The following is a 22,767-nucleotide window of genomic DNA, read 5'->3' as shown; positions in this document are numbered from 1 at the left end:
CAGGGGCTTTGGAAATGTGCTCGAGAAGTCAAATAAGGTGATCTATTAAAAAAAAGAAAGAAAACTCCTTGAGATTATTTGCTTTATTATTATTATTTATTCATAAAATGGTGGAAAATGCAATGCAATGCAATATGTTGAACCGTAAAGAGTCCTAATGAGATACAGTGCCTTGGATTTGTGTTTCCTTATATATTTCATATGTATTTGTTTTCTGTTATGAACCTTGTAGATTTTATTTATAAAAATTTGTGCTTTGTGGGGAAAAAAAGAAAAATGCAATATAAAAAAGAAAAAAAGAAAAATGCAATATAAGTTTGTACTACTAGGCTACTTGAAATTTACAATGAAGTTTGTTAGAAATAAAAAATAAAAAGCAAACATCACAGTGAGACAACATTTATATAACAGGACTGTTGTGGTCAAAGATAATTACATTTTTATTTTACTTGATTATATTTTGTACCGTCCTGTATCTCACCTTTCTTTATCCATCTTGTCTCCAACAGCTGTATGTCTATTTATAAATAGTACTGAGAGTAATGTAAAACCATTACATTTCTTGTACGTGTGCACAAAATCAGTATAATTTGGGACAATGTTTAGTAGGAACTGGTTCCAGAGTGGAGTATTTATGCAATGTACTGAGAAATTATTCTGGGTGTGCAAGGAAAATGGGAAAACAAGAAGCTGGGAATTATGAATTAAGAGTTGAAGGGCCTTTAGGATATCTTGTAATGCACCAACTTTGAGAATAACTCTAAATACTTTTCTCCATCCTACTTTTCCCTGTTTGAGGATCTTGATATATCACCTGTGTGTGGCAGCAATAGACCTTTGTTGCCTCTCGTCTGCAGCAGATGTCAACAGAAGAAGAGGAGCAGCGCTGTGCTCGACACATCGACTCGTAATGTCTGTCATTCGTTTTCCCGCGAAACAGACAGTTCATCGCGCGGAGACACCGGCGGAAAGCAGCTAAAAACTAGAGATTAACAGCTAACTGGTGAGTTAATTGCACACAGTTAACCGGTTTAATCCAGTTCAACATCTAATATAAGGCGTCAGTAGTTGCTAAGTGCTAATAGCTCGTGTTTGTAGCCTATACGTGTATTTTTGTTCAAGTCTTAGCTCTGTCGCTCACTGCAGCTCTGCAGCCTGTCCTGACTTTGCAGCTAAGTTAAGTTAGCTACTTACTGTGATGTGGTTTAACTTTTAATACACATATTTAACACATAGCTTATTCAACATGTAACCAATCAGTGCGAGTAGTCTCAAATAATTGCAATAAAACACTGTAAACAGAAGATATCTTAAGCGTTAAGTTGTGTATTGTCCCTGCGTTGCGTCAGGCGCGTGGAGAGCTACAGTGTGTGTGTGTGTGTGTGTGTGTGTGTGTGTGTGTGTGTGTGTGTGTGTGTGTGTGATATAAACATGTGGGTTATGTAATTTACAGACGTGATACCACAATGGGAATACACGGACTTGCCAAGCTGATTGCTGACCAGTCCCCTGGTGCCATTAAGGAGCAGGACATCAAGAACTACTTTGGTGAATGTGTTTTCCTTTTATATTGATGATGCCACTGGGGTAAATTGATTGAATGGTGCATCAGGTGATTATTGGATGCAACAAAGATGGAGGATGGGTGAAAATCTAGTGAAAATACAGCATCATAATTTGCATAAATGACAGCCATGCGCACTGTTGTTGGTTATTTTATTATGAATGAAGTGTGGCACACAGCTGTTGTCAACCTGTCATATATGGTGTTGTAGTAGTAGTTTTGTAGTTTCAAAATAAAAGTTCAGTTTTTTTATAGTTGGTCACAGTATAGACAAAATGTACAGACTTTTAAATGATTCTTTTGTAAATGGAGCACAGAGCATCAGCCGTGCTCTATTTTTCCTCATGCAAGTCTCAACTTAAAGGCATAAAAACATTTCATGCACTTATTTTGAAAAACCCTGAAAACATACAGTAGTGAAAACCATATATATTGTTAACATCTCTGCAAAGTAAGCATCACTATAAGCCACAGATTTTAATAGAAACATTTATTTTACAATTTTACTAGTTATCTCTTATGCAGATTACTAATTCACATTTAATTTATTATATGAATATAAAGTAACTCAATGGAGAACTGTGCAGTTGCTCAGATTTAAAGATATAATAACAAATTGCTGTGGCCTTTCTCTGCTTCAAATCTGGTCTGAAAGGTCAGAGTGTCAGCAGTGAAGGATTTGAATTTGTTTAAGTAAGACTTGGATTTCTACAAGCAAAACACTAACAGCATTTGTATTGGAATAATTCACAGGCAGAAAAATTGCGATAGATGCCTCCATGTGCATCTACCAGTTCCTGATCGCTGTGCGACAGGATGGCAACGTGCTGCAGAATGAAGACGGAGAGACGACAAGGTACAGCCCCCCACACACACAAATAAGACAAAAACCAGACCCAGAATGTAATTATAGACAGTAATAGATACATATACATGATGCATGATGTGTGTATTTGCCGCCTGCCGTCCATCTTCTGCAGCCACCTGATGGGAATGTTTTACCGGACAATCCGCATGCTGGAACACGGCATCAAACCCGTGTACGTGTTTGACGGAAAGCCACCACAGCTCAAGTCTGCAGAGGTTGGTACAGACTCAGACTTCCCCTGATAGCCAAATGTGATGGCGATTAACATTTTTCTGAAAAGACAGTTTAAAGGCATTCATTTCTGTAACTTTTTATTTGCTCTACTCGTTCATTTAGAATAATCAGTAGTTTTATTTTTGTAAATCGTGTCTTCTGTCTGTTGTTTCCTCCCTCTTATTCTGTGTTTGTTCTTCTGTTCACCTCCAGCTGGAGAAGAGAGGGGAGAGGAGGGCTGAGGCTGAGAAGTTACTCGCTCAAGCTCAGGAACTGGGTAAAGTTAATGATTTTTGCATGATTTGATTAAGGCAAAATGTAGTAGAGATTGATTCAGTTAAGTCTAATATCTGGTTTTATTTTCTCACCCTCAGGGGAACAAGAGAATATCGACAAATTCAGCAAGCGTCTGGTGAAAGTCACCAGGCAGCACAACGATGAGTGCAAGAACCTGCTGACCCTGATGGGAGTGCCGTACATCGAGGTCAGATCAAAAGCTGTTTTGTTTTTTTTACTGCAGTTTCACATTTTCCATGAAGACACTGTGTCAGAGAAATCGGTTACAACTGGACAGGTTTGGGTAAATTATTGTTTAATGGACTTTGATGTGTTTTTTCGTGTTGCAGGCGCCGTGTGAGGCCGAGGCCAGCTGCGCCGCTCTGGTTCAAGCAGGGAAGGTGTTCGCCACGGCAACAGAGGACATGGACGGGCTGACCTTTGGTACCAACGTCCTGCTCAGACACCTCACTGCCAGTGAAGCAAAGTAATGATCATTAATATTTATTGATTCTACAATGAATATTAAGGCAGAATTGATTGTTTCAAGACAAGCCAGTAGGAACCTTAAAGGAATAGTTCAACATTTTGGCAAATTGGCCCATTGCCATAATCCCCATAGTCATAGCAGTAGGTTTGTTACCTTTAATTGTCGGTGCAAGCTGTTTTTAGAGCAGCGGAGCAGAGCCGCAAGCTGCTCAGAGCTACGCTACGGAGGCTCATGGGATTTCTTGGTTTCCCTCATCAAACTCATCAAATACACAATCCAACAACTCCAAAACGCTCTTGGTGGACAAGTTGTGACCTGCACATTCACCACGCTATGAGATAATAACAGAACGTTATATGAGATGGAGTTGTTTTTGAGGCAAATGCAGAGACTGCTTGCTGAAAAACTGCCCCCGACGGGAACATGCATCAGCGGTTTTGCATGAATTTACCTTGAATTATTGGATTATTACAATGGGCCAATTTGCCAAAATGTTGAACTATCCCTTTAAGGCAGAATAGTTTGTTTCAAGACAAGCTAGTAGGAATCTTTAGTATATTTATTATGACAGTCGAGTCTTGTTGTTGCATAGTTGCATCTATGTGCACAAGGAGACTATGTGCATTGTGATGTTTTTAGTTTAATATCAATGTTGTTATTTATGGATTTGATAATTCATCAAGGGTTTATTTGTTTCAGGAAACTTCCCATCCAAGAGTTCCACTTCAGTCGTATCCTGCAGGACATCGGCCTGACCCATGAACAGGTAACTTTTTTTTCTGACTCTGCAGAGTGAAACAGTAACTGTAAACCCAGGTGCACCAGGAGTGATATTTAGCTCTTTGCGTTGTGTTAACTGCTTCTTCTTCTTCCCTTTGTCCATCCCAGTTCATTGACCTGTGTATTCTGCTGGGCTGTGACTACTGTGGCACCATCAAAGGGATCGGCCCAAAGAGAGCCATGGACCTGATCAGACAGCACGGCAGCATCGAGGAGATCCTCGACAACATCGACACCAGCGTGAGTTCTGATATTCGCTTTAATCCTGCATCTGAACCAGAGGAACAAAAAGACTTCGGTTCTGATGCTCTCCATCTTCCTGCCAAATCAGACTCGATTTTCTAATGCTGCTTGTGTTAAATATTCAAATTATATTCAAATCTTTAATCTGTTTTTTATTATGTCCCAACCCGTGTCCACTAAAGGGCCTTCCAACCAAATCTATTATGTAACATTTGCAACAGACTTAAGTTTTACGAACTCAATATAAAACTTAAAGAAGGGAAATGGAAATATTATTGGATTAGATTCGATGAAAGAAAAAGAAGATGTGCATGTAATGTGGGAACACGTAGGTGCGCCTCACCCAAATAAACGGACAATTAAAAGAACTCTGCTCGTAAATTTGAAGCTTCAGCTCTATGCAGCACAACAACAACAAAATAGTTTGTTTTATCAACGAACGTCACGACGCACAACGTTAATTTGTGTCGTTGGAGAAGGCACATGTTCGAACACCAGTTTCCACCTTTGAATATTCTCATTTATAAATTTATATATTATATTTATCTCATTTAAAATAATTCGAATTCTGTTCGAATAGCGAAGTTCGTTCTGACGGCCCTAGTTCTGATTGTGTTCATGCAGAAGCACCCTGCTCCTGAGGACTGGCTGTTCAAAGAGGCCAGAGGTTTGTTCCTGAAGCCGGAGGTGGTGGATTGTTCCACGGTGGACCTGAAGTGGACCGAGCCAGACCAGGAGGCGCTGGTCCAGTTCATGTGTAACGAGAAACAGTTCAGGTTAGACAGACAGACAGCAACACACTCAACACGGGAGATTCATCCGCTTCTGCTCTGCTTATTCAGCTCTCCCTGCACCAATGCTGATGTTGTCATAGTGACTGAACGGTTGTACAGCGTTTGACCATCTGGAGGCAGAGTTTATCACCAAGCGCTTTTGAATGTTACATAACACAAGGTCCAGTGCATAAACCATCTGTATTAAGAGCTGCTTTATTATCACTTATCTCCATTTTCTTCTCATGTTTTAGTGGTTGTGTCACTTGTTTATAGTTTTAAATGCCTCCACATTATTTTCTAGCTGTTTTTAATAGATTTGAAGGAAACTTTTAATGAAATTTACACTGTGCAGAAGATTGAGGATGGAATATAGCTTATTTTTATTGATGAATGTATTTGTGTACTTCTGTGCAGTGAGGACAGGATCCGTAATGGTTATAAGAAAATCTTAAAGAGTCGACAGGGCAGCACTCAGGGACGACTGGACTCCTTCTTCTCTGTCACTGGATCTCTGTCGTCCAAACGAAAGGTACGTTAACATAAACTTATGTCTCGTTTCTTTTTTTATCCCCTCTCTTTTCTCACAAGTGAAACTTAACTGTATTTTTATGCTTTCTTTTGACATTTTCCACATTGAGTTGAAGCACTGGAAGAAAATGTTTTAAATTGAGATGCTCATATTAAATTGTGGTTATCAACCATAAATATGCATCTACTGTGGGTTAGAGTTTCACAGATGCTTTTATTTTGAAAATATTTCAACAGATTAATGAAATTTAAGCATTTCCCACATTATATGTTTCTTGTTATGTTGTTTGATGTTATAAAAACTGTTTAACTCATTCATTATGTTTCTTGTGTCTTGAACAGGAACCAGAGATTAAAGGATCAGCAAAGAAAAAGCAGAAGACTGGAGCTGCAGCGAGCAAGTTTAAGAGGGGCAAATAAACCGAACATATGGATCCGTGATTCGTTTGAAAAGTTATTATTCTAACAAATTACAGCTGCTTAAAAGAACGAGTGAAGAGATCAGAGCTCGAGTTCAAGCAGGAGCGATCTGCAACACAGCAGGTTGTGTGTTAAGATGAGTTGGAAAAATGTTATTATCGACCAAATGTGGTATTTGGAACAATACAAGCTAGCGTCTGTTTTAGTGAGTGTCTTGTCTGTTTATTTTCTGTTTAAAAAATAAAAGTATGGAAGTCTTTTTGTACACCGACTTGTCACTGGGCTGTGATTTACTCATATATATACAAAGGATTTGTCTAAAAGGGAAAAACTAAAATATCACATTGACAAAAAATATTGAGACAAAATATTTAGAGAATTTAGTTTAAACAATGTTGGTAATGATTTCAGTCTAACCCTCTCCTCTGCAGATCCTGAAACAGCTGTTGCGTCCGTGAGGCTGAGCACACGCATCATGGCTGCCGCTTCCTTTTTCCTCTTCCTCCTTTGAGGACTTAATTGGCCTAATATCATAAAACCATTTCTGAAACATAGGCGATTTGCATTTTAAAAGCAGCATATCAGCTTTCCCTGCCTGAAGAGGCTACCAGCTGCCTGTAAACAGAGATCCTGCTATACAGTAGCACCGTTTATGCAGAATTGTACTGTGGGTTTTTTGTTTTGTTTTGTTTTTTACATAGCATGCTGCTGTTCTGAGATCAAAAGTATGTAAAATCTACAACCTCAGTCCAGCTCTCTGACTCCCTCCTCTACCAATTTATGTAATTGTGCATACACATAGGTTAATACTCTGTACAGTCTGCTTGTGTCCGACTTCAGGTTTATTCAATTTAATATTTGGGGATTCAAATTTTTGCCATTAAGTCTCACAACCCAGTGTGTCGCCTCCCCGTCAGTCATCACAGTGATATTAAGTGCAATTTCAAACAGAAACCATCTGGCTCTATCTGAAAATGTATTTATATCATTTTTCTTTTCTCATCCAAGAAGAGCATTGTTTAAGAATAGCATACTCGCATATTTAAATGTAATTTTCCAGGAACATGAAGATGTTTCCAGAGAATTTTTCCCTCTGTCTGACTTTAGGTGAGCAGAAAGTGATAAAGAGGAGCAGGGCGCAATGTTTCCTTTCAGGACTGACAGGGTCATTTGCATGTCCCTCCTCTGATATGTTTAGCGAGTGCGACAGGAGCTGAATGAGAGTTGCTCTTTGAGCTCCATGCAGGTCTGGAGGAATTTCACTTCACTCCCTATTACATCTTCATGGACTCCTCACTGCTGCTGTTGAGGATGATCTAGAGCCGGGCGTTACCTGCAACTTTTAAATTACACAGGTGAGTGCTCTGCTGCAGACTTGGGTTTCTCTGTGTTTTGGCGTTTCTTTTTTTTTTGTGTGTAACTGTTTCTCTTCGTGTGATGAGCTGATCTTGTGTGGTTCCCACCGCTGCAGTTTCAACTCATGGCGTCTGAACGGACGGCAGCCAAGAGGGCCAATCTGGTGGCCGCCCGGCTGCAGTGGAGCCTCCAGGATCTACCCGAGAGCCTCACAGGTCAGGATACAAATGCTAGAAGACAATGTTGGGTTTGTCAGCTTGTGATGTAAACTGAAATCAAGCAGTGTTGCTGGCAATTTTGCAAAAATAATTTACAAATACTGCTATTGTAAAGTAAAAACTAAGTATATTTGTTTTTTTCCAACTTGTCATAAGATGTGGTAAAACAAATCAAAGGTCAAGGATGTTATGATGAACAGTCCTTCCACACAATAATATGACTTTAACTGTTTTCATTTTTAGAAAACATTGACTCTCGGTGAAAGAAATGGGAGGAGCAGGAATACAGATGATGTTGAAGCAATATTCAATTTGCACACAATTTAATATGTGGAATTTACATCTGTTTTATCTTTGAGCAATTGACTTATCCTGTAAAATCAAAATTGTTATTGACCGGACAAGTTAATAGAGAGCTGAGTGACGAATTGAATCGAAGGCAACTGGACTTGTATTTGTCTAAGAAGATATTTTCTGTCTTATCCAAGGGGCTTCATCAGTTCGCAACGCATCGGTCTGACTAGTCCTCACTAGTTGGAGAAATAAAAAAGTCCAATTGCCTTCGATTCAATTTGTTGCCCAGAGATAACAATGACCTGGATAAATGAGAAAATTCATAAAGACTGAGAGCTTTAACTTTTAGGATAAGGTTTTGTTTCATTATGTACATAGGTATAATATTGAGTGTACATAGTAGAAGTGGAGACAGGTGGAGCAGGTCAGTCAGCTCTCAGTAGGAACCGACTGCTTCTATCACTTTATGTGTTTGCTGTCAGCGGCTTATCGTCACAGGCCTCATTTTAATTTATCAAATCATGTCCACCACAGGAAGTTTGATCCAGAACAATGTCAGTAAATGGCTCAACACCGCTGTTACTGAGTGAGTATACACATGAGTAAGAGTAAGTTTAGTACTGATGATGTGTAATAACTTAATGTTCTGTTTACTTCACAGTAAATTTAATTTTAAAGGACTTCATTACCCAGAAATCCTTTGTAAAAGAGTCACTGCTTGATCACCTAAAATGTGAAGTGACAGAGGAATCAACAATCAATCTTTTGCCTTTATAAACTATTTAGAAAGTCAGTAATTAAACTTTTTCATACCAAGTGCATTTGCCAAACAAGGCATAACTAATGAATAGACATCAGTTTGTCTTCCATAGAAACTCTATCTATGAACAATCTCAGTTTCTTTATAGTTCTTGTGGCTTTGTTATAATTAATTGGATGGCACAGTTCAGTTCACACACCGCACCAAATGTTTATGTGGCATTATTGCACTCTATATAAACTCTATCAGAAAGTACTGCCCACATTGTATACGTACTCTGTCCCTCCTTCTAATAAAACTTGTCCTGTGTTGCAGGGAAGATGCAAAACAAAAGCTACGTGGAGCTGCAGGTACGAGCAATGGAAATCCTCCTCATTCTGTTTTAGTAGTGGAGAGGCGATTGTTTTCTTTTTCTCTGAAGACTTTCGTCCTCTTGTCTCTTTTTGTGTGATTTTGTGGTGCACGATGGTGAGTTATCCAGAGCACTTTGGTAGTCGTGTTGTCAGCTTTGTAGTGAGTAGAATGAGACGAGGCAACGTTTTCTAGTTAATCTGTGAGTAGCTGAGAGACTGACCCGCTAAAACAATGAATTATATTGTATTATACAGTGATTAGTGCATGTACTTATTATATGAAGAGCACAGTAGCTTTTATGTAGAGCCTAGTAGTAGTATGATAGTAGCTACTTTCCAGTTAAATATACAGTTTAGCTACAGTCTAATAAATAATCATCACTCTTTCTCTAACTCTACTTTCTCAATTGATTTGAGTGACATTAATATGGCAATGTGAAATCAAATGCCATGGTTTGATGAATATATTCATGCTGTGTTGCTGAACAGTGTGTGTTATCTAACTTTCTCCGAGCCAAGCCCATTCAAACAGCATGCAAATGGTGTTGGACAAAACCATGAAACCATGGACTTAGCAAATTGTTTCCATTGCCTAAGTTGCGTCTAATCTTCCCCCCAACGTTTAGCACGAAGCATGGCTGGCAGGTCGATCTGTTGCACAACAATAAACCTGGAATAAGATAAGATCAGCACTAGTGATAAACGGCACTGACTGACTGATTTATTCCCCCCAATCACACTGTGTTCTCGTGACTGGATTATTTAATAGCGCTGATATACTGGGGTCGAGATCTGGTTGTCCTAACACTGACTCACAATCTCAATGGCATGAAGCAGCAAAACACTTAAAGGGACCACAGCTATAGATCTATCCAAACTCAGTGCCCTCTCTCTAATAGTCTCTATCCAAAGCTAATGGTTTATAGTCTGAATGGAGATTGACTGGTAAATCTAAACCTCTGTGTTTGGCTCTATCAACACAATGGATCGATGCAATACCAGGGAAACTTTTCTAATCTGTGCAAATGATGGTTTCCTGCAAAGGCCAGATGGTTATTATGTTTAAAAACCATCTGGTTCTCCTTCTCTCCTTCTCTCTCTCTCTTTGCCAAACATGTTTCTAGCTTTGCTCCTCATCTCAGATGTTTTTTGCCCTAGTTTACTTACTGAAAATTTCCCATGCTGGTTTTGGTTTTCATGTTGTTGTGTCCTCGTTGTGTCCCTGCAGCGCCTGTGAGGAGGAACCCCAGTAGCGATGATGACTTGGCTCTGGGTGTGGAAGGTAAATATTGTCCTATTCTGGACTTGTAAGGCACCATCATCTCCTGCAGAGCCTCAGCCTCCTGCATGCGCCTCAGTGTTTTGTTTATTGAGGTTTACAGAGTGTTTCATAACCATTAGACAACACGAGTGCAGGCCAGGGCACACAGAACATAACATAACAAAACACTTCTTCATTATTATTCCAAAATATGAAGCTGTAGCTATGTTGATGCTGCATGTAAATACCTTTAAAGTAAATACAAAGAATTACCAGCTCTTATTTTTGTATGAAATTATAAGAAATAAAAGACCAACTAGTCCTCCAACCAAATTGGATCTGGAGAAAACAACATTATCAACCCTGAACATTACTCTGTCCTGTTAATAACTGTCCTCCACCTCCAGCAGCTTGTTACAATCCATTGTTACATTTTTTTATGTTGACACAAACACTAAAAACATCCCATGAAACCTATTTTTTCCCGTCCTTTTAGTGCCTAAACGCTAATCGAGTTGTTTCTGCCTAAACAATGAACTAGTTTCTATAAATAAACTAGTTACGTAGTTTTTGTGGATAAACGGATAGCCACAACCGTTATTTTAGTAACTATTGTGGTAGCCATGATAAGCAAGGTTTGGTTTAGTTTTGTTTAGTTAATTTGTGTAGCACAAAAAATGCGTTATACAAAGTTCCACCCCTGTGTATGATACAAAACAAAAGACAAGCAGACAACAACACATGAGCTAAACAAAAGAAAAAGATAAGAAATAGGGTACTTGAAGCAACTTTTACGTTACGTGACGCTGTAGGAGACGCTTGTATAGGTGAAAAACGACCAATGATGGGTGTTTAGGTAGGAGGACCTGTTGGCCCAGTGCCTTAACTAGTCACTGTTGACAACTGGTCTAAACAGTTTTCAAAAAATGTCTGCACGTGTAAGTGAAACACTTCACACAGAAAATTACAAATCTAACTTATCACCAGGATTACAGGCACTTCCTGGTTTCCTGGTCCGTCCTATCGGAGTTTGTTTTGGCTGAGGCAGTCAGTCTTCTCACAGTCAATGACTCAGCAGTGAGTAGTACTGTTTCGGGAATTTTTTAATAAGTTAGATAAACATTTAAGTAGAAAAAAGACTAATCAGACACAGATTGTAAACCTCACTTTTACATCTGTGTCAGATCTTATGTAAGAAAAGGTTGAAAAGGTCGTGGTCATGGCACTGTGGACCAGAACAAAACAGGCACCATCTATAACCTCAAGTTTACTTTAGAGATAAATGTCTTCAGGTGAAGTGGGCACCAGAGGACAGTTAGTTATTTTTGATGCATTTATTTTGACAAAAAAAATGGCCCGTGCAAAAGGAGAAAGACTACTTTGCTCTTGACACCATGCCAGCATCTAATGGAGTCCCAGTCTAGGAGAGGGGAGGTAGAGAGGAAACTGCCGAAACCCAAACACCCTCTGAAGGAAGAAAGACAGAGAGAGGGGGATGACAGAGACCGAGAGAAACACTTGCCTAATATAGCTCGAGGAGCCTTGACACCAGACCTGGACAGAATGTACCGACAACCAGTAGGAAATCAAGGAGATGTTTCCCTTCCTCCTTTGCTGATGCTTCCCTCCCTGCTTACAGTGTCGTTTATGGCTCGCATGCTGCATTCGCGTCCTCATCCAGATAACATGACTTTTCTCCTCTGCAGCGTCTTTATATGGTAAACAGGGAGTGAGGACCATCCAGAGGTTTCGGTGGTAAGGACACTTCATCTTCTTCTTCTTGTTCTTCACATCTACAGTCAGACGTATGGAGCCTGAGAGCCAGCGCTGTAATGTTAAGCTGTTTCACTGGAAACCTGGAAGTCAACACAGCTGTTAGATGCTCACTGTAGGAAATGCAGTTGGATAATTGGATAGATAGTTGGATAATTAAAATGACTTCACTTCAGTCGCCTTAAGCTGCAGTTTAGACAGTGAAAAACTTTTACATTTTTGTTGTTGGAAGTTGGAACAGTCCTTAAATACAGACCGTGCAGGGTTTAACTCAAGTTTATCTACAACACATCTGCCACATTTTTTCTCTCTGGTGCTGTTGGTTCATTTCTGATGTTGCGGTCTGAGGCCGGTAATTCGTTCAGAGCATGGTCAGGGTTTGAAGTGTCTGTTTACAGTACTGAAGATGGCTTTAGGGTCTTGGTTGGTTTCTGAAAAATACCACTGAAAATGATCTGCAGCGCTCTCTGTGAACCCACATCTATAACATATTCAAAGCAGGCAAGCTTTCTAACTCGTGATAATGGATGAGTCACTGTAAAGTTTCAGGTCATGGTGTCATAGTTTCTGTTGTGCTTGAAAGGTTTTTGGATGTTTCTCCGAAGGTTTACTACGGTGTTTTTCAACCTTGGGGTCGAGACCCCACGTGGGGTCACCTGAAAATCAAATGGGGTCGCCTGAAATGTCTAGTAATTGATTTTTTTAAAATTACTGATAAAAATATTTTTCAAATAATAATAATAATTTTTTAAATTATGATTAAAAACACCACACACAATCTTAAACAACTTTATTCTATACTTTAACTTTCTTGAATATAAATCGAGTTCAAATAAAATGCAGCATATAAAAATATTTGAGCTGGCCCCCCCAAAAAAATTGGGGTCGCCAAAAATTTGTCATGTCAAAATGGGGTCACGAGTCAAGAAAGGTTGGGAACCACTGACTTACTATAACATACGTATTTCCCAGTCTTCAGTGTATGTGATGTGGACAGAACTCTTGTTCATAAACAGTTGTTATATCAATTCAAGTAACGTGTGCATCAAGACTATTGGGCCTTTTTATTTAATGGTTATGAGTTTTGTGTACTTTGTATTTTGAGATAATAAGTGACTTAAAGAGGAAGAAATAAAAGCTAGTACAATAACACAGAAGCAGTTCTTCTGCATAGGGATTGAAAAGTGAGTGTGTGTGTGAGAGAGAGAGAGAGCGGCAGCAATAGAGAGGACGTGACATAACGTTTAGTTTTAACTTGAAACAGATAGTGAGCTGCCATAAAGTCATTATCTGGTTACAGAAAGCAGCATTATGTTAAGAAGAGGTGATAACACTATGCAAAATGGGAAGAGGTATTAACAGCTATCTTGTCAGGTGTTATGGCTTCATTGAAAGCGTTTGGAAACATGATATACTCGTTTCCTAAATATAGTCTGTGATATCTGATGACAGTTTAGTTTTTAAATGAATAAATACGGTGTGGTTCATTTAAACGAAACTATTAAAAGGCCATCTCCCACTGCAGTGTGTCATTCGCTGACAGCTGTTGGTTTAGGCAGTGGTAACAGGTCCTGGACAGATAGCTATAGACACGTAACTACAAGTCATATTTGCCAGGCAAATGACCCTCATTTCCCCCTCCGTGCAGCGTATAAGCACAGTTTGCACAGAAAGTAAAAAAGAGCAGGGGAAAGTTATTACAGCACAGAGCAGAGAGGGAGTGAGCACAAAAGATCAATAACAACAGGTCAACAGGAAGCATGAACCCCTTTACTGTCCATTCAGGTGGAGGAAGTCGAGTTCAGCTGCCAGCAGGTGGGAAAGCTTCAGCTCGACAACTTCAGGTCACTCTGGACCTCTGAGGTTAGACACTTCCACACACACATACACACATATTTCACATATTTCAGATGGGACTGTTTGTTAATATACGGTTGTTATCTATGTCCCGTGTGTGTGTCGACAGTGTGATGGATGTTCTCAACCTGTGGAACGACGACCCGGAGGAGGTTCTCTTGGATCTGGGCTTCGGCTGCGACGAACCCGACCTGTCTGGACGCATCCCAGCTCGATTCATCAACTATCAGTCTCAGGCAAAGGGGATCAACCTGCAGGTGTTTCTGGAAGCCCAGAAGAGCCGGCTGGACCTGGAGAACCCAGACGTCAGCAGTAAGTCTGGGTTTACTAGCACCATGACCAGTTTTATGCATGTTTTAAAGCATTGTACCATGGCATCTAAAATGGTATAATGCATTGTGTTTACCCTTTATCTATTTTCTTTTCTCTACTTTTTTATTCTTCTTTGCTCTTGCTTTTAACTCTATGTTTATTTATTTATTTTTAAAGAATTGTTTGTTTTTATGCTGTTCTTTTTAAATGTTTTGTCTTTATATGGAGCACATTGAGTTGCCTTGGTATGAAATGTGCTATATAAATAAAGATGCCTTGCTTTGGCTTGTTTGTTCTACAAAATATAAAAACAGAAGACCAGTGGCAACCACAGCTATTTACAGTTTGTTGAAGCACATGTCCATGTTGGGAGGGATTTGAGGTGCCCGGATGTTGGTGTTTGTATTTAGTTTTTTGGATTTGATTGGTTACGACGGCACTGATTGATTGCAGGGTTCCTACGCAAGTATGGAAAAGTATGGAATTTGATTTTATACATTTCCAGGTCTGGAAAAGTATGGAAAATGGAAACTATTGTATGGAATATATTTGTCTTAATACATACGTATCTGGGTTTGGTCTTATCTGAAGTTATTTGGATTAATTATTCTGCATGCACTATTGTATAGCTACAATCTCCTGGGAATTATGGTGACATAATGGCATACAAATTCAGAATAATGAAAATAAGTAAATACAATAAAATAAAATAAATTGCATTACTCAAATGTCACAAATTATGAGAATTTTTTTACCGAGAAGTTTGCAAATTAGGGAATGTGTAGGAACCCTGTGATGAGAAATTTTAAGATCTGGTTACTGTTAATGCTGTCAATGATTTACCAACATTTACAAACGTTTCCCTTGTCCTCTACGTCCCCTTCAGATCGTTTTAGACAGCTCGAGGTTCTCCAGCAGGTGACGACGGCCTTCTCCTCTCTGGTGGCGCCGGCCTCCACCCTGACGCCTGAAGCCCAGGAGAGGAGGAAGCGAGTGGGCGCGATGTTCAGACGAGCGTCGAAGAAATCCCTCAGCCAGCTCCACAGCCAAAGAGCCAATGAACCGACCGCACCGACCGAACCCACGGCCTCGTCTTCTTCTCCCTGTGTGGAAGCTGAGTCGCTGCAACCTGAACCCAGCCTCGGAGACAAGAAAGTCCCCTTAAAGAAACTTAAACCCGGACCCTTAGAGACGGGGTCTCTGAGTCCTCTGATGGAGGAGCAAGGAGCCGGTACAGACCCTCAGTCCCAGCCTCATGCGATTGGAAACATCGGTCAAGAGGGACCACTGAGACCTGGGTCTGTAAGGCAAGGTCCCCCCCTGAGGAAGAGGAGCCCTGGTCACACCACTGAATCATTTGAAATGGAAGAGGCAAGTCAAAGGCAACACTAAATTATTACATTTGTCAGTTTGTTTGTTAATATTACCTGCAGAGAAGAATATAGGTTGATGAATGAATTATGTCTCATTACAGATTCAAAGTTTTGATGACAGTATTTGCACGGGAAGCTACACAGGAGGAGCAGAAACTTTAGGTGGGTCATTAAACATGTAATTATTTAATAAAGATTTTGTTTTTTTGTTTTTCCATCACTTGTATTGTTGCTGTGTTGTGGGCTGCCACTGGGTGGCGATGTTGTGGAGCAAGTACTGGCACTACGGTATGTGTTGCAGAGAAGAGAATTTACAGTTTCTACCTCACAAATTGTATGTAATTATAAACATTCATTCATACCCACTGCAATACAGCTGTACAACTCCTCCGTCTGATTCATTCATTCATTCACCATAAGCATCCTGAACCCAGCACTTTTAACCTTTTACACGCATCTTTTATCCACATATTTATTATTGTGTTTTAATACACCATGTGTTTTTATGTTTTTATGTATTTTACTTCAGTGTTTTATGATCTGTGTTGTTGTCTCCATTGTCTTGCTGCTGCTTGTGACATTTTAAATTTCCCCTCGGGGATTAAATAAAGTATTCTATTCTATTCTATGTTTTTGTCTAAAACACAACGTATTTATTAAATTAATAATTCTTACCCTTCCCTTTGTTTTCTCTTTCCCCACTCATGTATCTAAACAGTGCGAGGTGTAATACGGACCAACAGCTGCCAGTCAGACAGCAGTGGATTTCTAGAAGAGCCCTTCATCCTCCCTCTGCAGCCGTCGCCAGGACCGAACCTCATCAAGGTCACGAGCCTCTTTTAAACCACTGAGCCACAGTCACTTGATGGCAGAATGTATTTCTCACAAGAATGTGTTGCACCAAGCAGTGTACTAGAAACACAATCTGTATCTGCAGGTTATATAACTTTTTATCAGCTGATTTTTTGGTGGCGTGAGGAAGCAGGTGTTCCTATAAAGTGTTATAAAAGGTTATGGTACGTAGGGAAAGTTCATGTGTCCAGTTCTCTGACTGTGTTTTATCTTGTCTGCAGGCTCTGTCTGGACTGTCAGAAGGAAGCACAGAGAGCCAGAGCAATGAGAGACCGAACTCTCCTCCACATGACCCCTTATCGCACCTCGTCTCGACGTCTCCAGTTTCTTCACATGATCTGCAAAGTTCAGAAATGGAGACAACGCCACATCAGGATCAGCCTCCGTCCGAACTGGATCGTTCTTCTACACCTGAGTCACAGAACGTACCGGACTCCCAGTCTCCAACCGTCCCTTCTCCTGCTCTAAACATCCCTCGTTCCCCTACTTTACCCCTCATGGAAACGGACATTGACTCATTGATTAGAGATTCAGAGGACATTCAAACTGAGGACAAGTATAATCTTCCTCATGGCTCTGAAGGCGTAACTGTCCCTTCATCTCAATCTCCTTCTCCACAACCGAACTGTTCGTTTTCTGAGTCGATTGAAAAGTCTGACTCTTCTGGGTCTTCAGATCCTTGTGACCGTCCTGACTTTCAATGCCCGTCCTCAGAAAACAATAAAAGAGATTCTTTTCCAATTGTTGCTCCCTCTGCTCTGAATATCCCACGTTCCCCTTCTTCACATCTCATTGAAACGGACATCGACTCACTAATTAGAGATTCAGAGGACGTTCAAACTGAACACAAGGATACTCCAAGCCCCCACCTCTCAACTGTTCCAAATGACTCTGAAGGTGCAGAAGCCTCTACTTTTTCAACCGTCCCTTCATCTCAGTCACTTTCTCCACAACCGAATTGTTCGTTTTCTGAGTCGATTGAAAAGTCTGACTCTTCTGGGAAACCTGGGAACCCACAGACAGAAAGGACAGAGGGGGCTTTAAAACCATGTGACCCCCATGACTTTCAGTGTCCGTCCTCAGAAAACAATCAAAGAGATTCTTCTCCTGCTCTGAATATCCCTCGTTCCCCTACTTCGTACCCCATGGAAACAGACATCGACTCACTAATTAGAGATTCAGAGGACATTAACACTGAAGACATTCAAACTGAGGACAAAGATATTACAAGCCCCCACCTCTCAACTCTTCCTCAGGACTCTGAAGGTGTAACTGTCCCTTCATCTAAATCTCCTTCTCCACAACCAAATTGTTCGTTTTCTGGGTCGATCGAAAAGTCTGACTCCTCTTCTGGGAAACCTGGGAACTCACAGACAGAAAGGACAGAGGGGGCTTTAGATCCTTGTGAACCTCTTGACTGTCAATGTCCGTCCTCAGAAAACAATCGAAAAGCTTATTTTCCAACCGTCCCTTCTCCTGCTCTGGATATCCCTCGTTCCCCTTCTTCATATCTCATGGAAACGGACATCGACTCATTAATTAGAGATTCAGATGATATTGACACTGAAGACAAGGAAACTCCAAGCCCCCACCTCGCAACTCTTTCTCAGGACTCTGAAGGCGCAGAAGCCTCTACTTTTTTAACTGGGAACTCACAGACAGAAAGGACAGAAGTGTCTTTAGATCCTTGTGAACCTCCTGACTCTCAATGTCCGTCCTCAGAAAACAATCAAAGAGATTCTGTTTTCTACGACTCAGACGAAATAGACCTCTTAGAAACACAAACCGATATACAAAAGGAACAGGGTGAAACACCTTCTCCTCTGTCCGTTCCCCTAGCTCCATCCACCTCTGTTCAGGACTCGAGTAAATTGGAGGACGGTTGCCCTCAACCTTCTGGTCCTTCCTCTCCAGATGGTCTGTCTTCTCCGTCCTCACAACCTCATGGTTCGACAGCTCCAGCTGCAGGAGGAATATCAGACCTGCCCGAGCAGCACAGCTCATCCCGCTCTCGTGGTGATAACACAGATCCGACTCCAGCTTCTCCTGTCCGAGATGTTATTTGTGATGAGATGAATCGCCTCTCAGATCTTCAGAGGAATGGCGAGGGCGAGGGAGAGGTTGAGAGACACGCTGACAGTGTGCAGACTCGAGATACTGATGTTTACATCTCAGATACAGAGAGTTCTGCAGCTCTGTCGGAAGGTGCGAGGTCGGCCTGTGACGAAGTATGTACCCGAACAGAAATAGATCCGCCGGTCCCTTCCTGTAGTCTGGACGATGAGCTTCCAGCTGAAACCAAACAGTTAGAGTTAAGTGGTGGCGGTGAAATGGAAATCGCCGGCTCAGAGGATGAACCAATTCCAGAGATTCCAGAGGCGTCAAGCAAATCCGAAGAGGAGCAAAAGGATTTAATCGAGATCGAGAGCTTAGATCTGGTGTTCGAAACCTCGGTGGACGGCTCGGACGTCGACAGCGGAGACGTGGACGCCTTCTTTCGGCAGCTTGATTCTGAAGGACGCGTCTACTGGGCAGAACCCGTCCAGCTTTCCGGTTCAACCCCAGTGAACCTCACAGAGTCGGGCAGCTTTGAAGCCTCAGACGGATCTTTTGGGAGATCTCTGTCGTCCGGCGGCTCCGCTGCTCCAGATTCTGTTTCATCCACAGATAGATATCAGCCTCCATCGACAACGGACGCCGAGCAGAACTCAAGAAACGCAGCCGACCTCTCGGATGCACCGTCCTCCTCGGCTCTGGCTCCAAACATATCTTCGCCCAAACCGTCGAGCCGCTCCGTTTCTGTTCAGATGCCTTCGTCTCCATCTTCACATATCGTTCAAAGGAAGGACGTACCGTATACGATTGACTCAAAATACAACTTGAGTCTGCCTAGTATTCGCCATTTGGACACCTCCAGCCCTTTCCGTGCCGTGCAGGAATGGACGGACATGCAGATCCAGCGCAACAATCTCCTGAAGAAGTTATCGCAGGGCGGCGTTCACGCTATTCCCAACGAAGGGAGCGTATCGGTGGGTTACTCACAAACGATACGAAGACCGACTCTGGTCTTCTCTTCGTCGCCGTCTCTCCCTCTGCTGTCTAACGACTGGGAGGGGAACGACTGTCTCCCCGGGATTGGTAGAAATTACCACGCTGTGTCGGCCTCTGTGGACGGGGGACTGTGGCTGGATAGAGACGAGGACGTGGACAGAATTGGAAGCGAGGACGAAGAGAGGCTGTGGGAGGGCGATCAGACGGCCACCGTGACCTGCTGCTGCTCCTGTGACCAGAGGAGGAGTTACAACAAACAACACAGTCAAGGAAGTATGACTGTGAGTAGTTTGACACTAACAAATATATTTTTTAAAATCTGAGATTGAAGGCAGAAAGTCTATTGTGGCCCTTTTCCTCTTCCTTACTTACTTTCCTTCAGAAACAGCGGTCATAAATGTTCATGTTAACTGCAACTGAGCTCAAAAGAGATTATCAGACAAGGTCTTTATTCAAACCAGGCCCCAATTAAAACCTCATACTCAAAATTCAAGAGGTTCAACACCTTTGTGAACCAGACACTTGTAAGGAGGCTGGAAGTTGTGTCCAACAACACGGTATCAATAACAAATTATTATAACGGTGACATTTTAGGTCTCTCTCTTTGTGTCCGTTGCTACAACTGTGCAACACGTTGAATATTGATGAGTCATTGTATGCGATGAGTATTGTGAATATTGAATAATGCGGTCTGGAAAACAAATAACAAATGAAAGAGAAAAAAAAGCCCATCATTGTCGTCGTAATCGGTGGTTTGGATTTCGTTTGTCCAACACTCTTGAATTTCACATTGACCAATGTCAGCCATAGGAGTGAGCAGTGAGCGAGTCACGATGTTTGTACTTTGATATAAACAGTATATTTGTGGTCACATTACCATAATTCTTGAGATGGAGCCCTTTTCAGAGCGAGGACCACATTAACATATGAATGTCTCATTTGCCTGTGCAGCAGCTCTCTCCCCGTCCTGTCCTCTACTCTCCACTCTGATTTTTTCTCTCATCCAAAACAGAGACTGTGGATGAATTTATGCTGGAAAACAGGAAAATACACACATCTTTTTACTGTGAAAACTATTACATATGACTGTCCACACATTAAATTATCTTAGTTTTAACATTACAACTGATTGGCGCAGAAGCCATGAAAGGATCATTTGCTGTTTTTTATATGGGAAAGAATAGTTTTTCTTCTTAATCTTTAACATCCCCCTCCATGTTTTAATATTTTTATGTCACCATTTACAGTTGCATGTAATCAGTATAGCTTTTTTTTTTATCCCGGATGAAATGCTAAGGGACAGGAAGTGAGTTTGTATATCTGGACTAACACTGTATAAATGTAATCAGACTAGTTCTTATTCATGACTTTTCACATTTATAATTTCTTGGGTGTGTGATTAAACCTCTTGTACGTGTTCTGCTCAGTACTCTCTGGCTGATCTGGAGGAGATGATGCTGTGTCTGCAGCAGTTTCGCTCTGTGCTCAGCAACATGGAGGAGCAGCTCTCTGAGGACCAGGCTGCAGTTTACAGTGACCTCTCCGACCACGACAGGTAGGTACACATGCTGGTTTATGTAGCTGTGTTTAGGACTGTGCACCAGAATGATTTTATGAATATTAATTATATTTAAAAAATAACCAAACCTCTGTGTGTCTTTGTGCACAGGGAGAACGTACGGGACATAGAGGAGCTGAGACGAGCAGTGAAAGAGGAAGCCAAAGAGCTGGAGATGCAGCTGAATGAACTGGCCCAATACTACGACCACAGCTTGAAGATGGTAACACACACACAGTCGCACCTACACACACATACCTGTCTGCAGTGATGAGTATGAATATGAATATGAATATGAATGCCATAAGCACAAAATGTGTAATTCTTGTAATCTAATACAGTGTGTGATTATGTCAAGAAATAGCCAAGACATTTTTCGTAAAGGCAAAAGATTCTGTATGTTTTTCATGCTTTGAATTTTTTGGGAAAGGCCAGATATTTTCTCCATCAAGTCCTTGCAGTTGACTCTTATTTCTGGGCTGTTTCTACGCAACCAATCGTTATTTCTTGGCTATATTTCTCAACAAGAAAAGAAGAGTCTCCCGCACACTGTCCAATCACTTGCAAAAAACTTTATTGTAAAAGAAACAACGTTTCGGTCCTCAGGACCTTTTCCAAGCAGAGATTTTTTTAAAGAACACATTACAGGCAAATACATGGCCTACCATGTCTGAGATAGCCAATCAAAAGCTATATTGGCTATATTTCTCGGCATTACTATGAAATTGACCTATTCTATTTCTAGACATTATAACGCAATTGCTTGTTATTTCCTGGCTATTTCTTGACATTATCACGTAATCAGCGGCCTGTAAATTAAAGGGCTACCTGTGTTTCTAATAACAATTCTTTGTCTTTTAAATAGAGGATGGACAGACTGTTGGACGAACAGTCTCTGCTGTGCTGTCAGCTTGGAGTCGCTCAACCTGCAGCAGCGCCCACGTCATCAAGCTCCACTCCCAACAGGACAGTGGCCACTCAGTGTTGTCTGCTGCCCTGTGTGGATCCAGCTCCAGATGTGCACGGTGAGCACGTCTCCTCCTGGAGCAGCTGGAACTCAGACTCCCCCAGGCCGTCGCCTCCTGAGTCAGAGAGCGCCTGCAACGGCCGCGGCTGCTCTCGCACCAAGGCAGACAAACTGGACATAGTGGGCTTCCTCCAGAAAATGAGAACGTCACATCACGACGTGTGGGAAAACAAGTAGAGATACGGGAAACATCTGCACTCACCTCCCACCTTTAAGACTTAAGACTGAACTTTTCTGATCCAGTGAATCTGGGCAGACGCCATCTTGGTTTAAAAATTCAATTCACCTTTCTGGAGATAGAGTATTTTATAATCCTGATACAGGACTTCATGAAGGACAGCGACTGATGCTCAAAGACCCAGTGAGCAGAATTTGGCTGTATGTTTAATAATGCACATACAATAATAAATATATGCAACATCTGCATTTGCAATTATTATTCTCTATAATATAATGCAGTATATAATGTGGCTGTTTTCCCCTTGGTAAAGTAAGATGATCAAATGAAATATTTATATTTTTTAGAGGTGGACATTCTTCATTATAAACCATTATTTAAAATGT

General features: G+C 41.2%; 2 protein-coding genes across 2 annotated transcripts; both read left to right on the top strand.

Moving 5' to 3' along the window:
- Positions 1-1,397: 1,397 nt before the first annotated feature.
- Positions 1,398-6,423, top strand: fen1 (flap structure-specific endonuclease 1). Its single transcript, XM_085763137.1, has 11 exons — positions 1,398-1,548; positions 2,318-2,420; positions 2,545-2,647; positions 2,859-2,922; positions 3,020-3,129; positions 3,272-3,408; positions 4,111-4,177; positions 4,300-4,431; positions 5,059-5,210; positions 5,625-5,739; positions 6,081-6,423. The coding sequence occupies exons 1-11, from the start codon at positions 1,467-1,469 to the stop codon at positions 6,156-6,158; spliced, it is 1,143 nt and encodes a 380-aa protein (XP_085619263.1). The 5' UTR covers positions 1,398-1,466; the 3' UTR covers positions 6,159-6,423.
- A 3,913-nt stretch (positions 6,424-10,336) lies between these two features.
- itprid1 (ITPR interacting domain containing 1) lies at positions 10,337-22,740 on the top strand. The gene is made up of 11 exons (XM_085763999.1): positions 10,337-10,421; positions 12,107-12,155; positions 13,959-14,036; positions 14,140-14,342; positions 15,229-15,713; positions 15,817-15,877; positions 16,434-16,540; positions 16,789-19,899; positions 21,046-21,173; positions 21,288-21,399; positions 22,042-22,740. The coding sequence occupies exons 1-11, from the start codon at positions 10,337-10,339 to the stop codon at positions 22,378-22,380; spliced, it is 4,758 nt and encodes a 1,585-aa protein (XP_085620125.1). The 3' UTR covers positions 22,381-22,740.
- The last annotated feature ends 27 nt before the right edge of the window (positions 22,741-22,767 follow it).

The sequence above is a fragment of the Trachurus japonicus genome, chromosome 20 (assembly GCF_045865225.1).
Source record: "Trachurus japonicus isolate A0001 chromosome 20, Traja_1.0".
Classification (NCBI taxonomy): domain Eukaryota; kingdom Metazoa; phylum Chordata; class Actinopteri; order Carangiformes; family Carangidae; genus Trachurus; species Trachurus japonicus.
The sequence above is the reverse complement of the archived record's forward strand: the minus strand, read 5'-3'. Positions and strand labels throughout refer to the sequence as shown.

What these genes read in the sequence shown, in the direction of transcription:
- fen1 (XM_085763137.1), top strand. Translation starts at nt 1,467, where the DNA reads ATGGGAATACACGGACTTGCCAAGCTGATTGCTGACCAGTCCCCTGGT. An exon ending in TGGGAGTGCCGTACATCGAG is followed by an intron (nt 3,130 to 3,271) that starts GTCAGATCAAAA and finishes TTCGTGTTGCAG; the next exon opens with GCGCCGTGTGAGGCCGAGGC. An exon ending in CTCTGTCGTCCAAACGAAAG is followed by an intron (nt 5,740 to 6,080) that starts GTACGTTAACAT and finishes TGTCTTGAACAG; the next exon opens with GAACCAGAGATTAAAGGATC.
- itprid1 (XM_085763999.1), top strand. Translation starts at nt 10,337, where the DNA reads ATGTTGTTGTGTCCTCGTTGTGTCCCTGCAGCGCCTGTGAGGAGGAAC. An exon ending in CTTGGCTCTGGGTGTGGAAG is followed by an intron (nt 10,422 to 12,106) that starts GTAAATATTGTC and finishes TCTCCTCTGCAG; the next exon opens with CGTCTTTATATGGTAAACAG. An exon ending in ACGACCACAGCTTGAAGATG is followed by an intron (nt 21,400 to 22,041) that starts GTAACACACACA and finishes TCTTTTAAATAG; the next exon opens with AGGATGGACAGACTGTTGGA.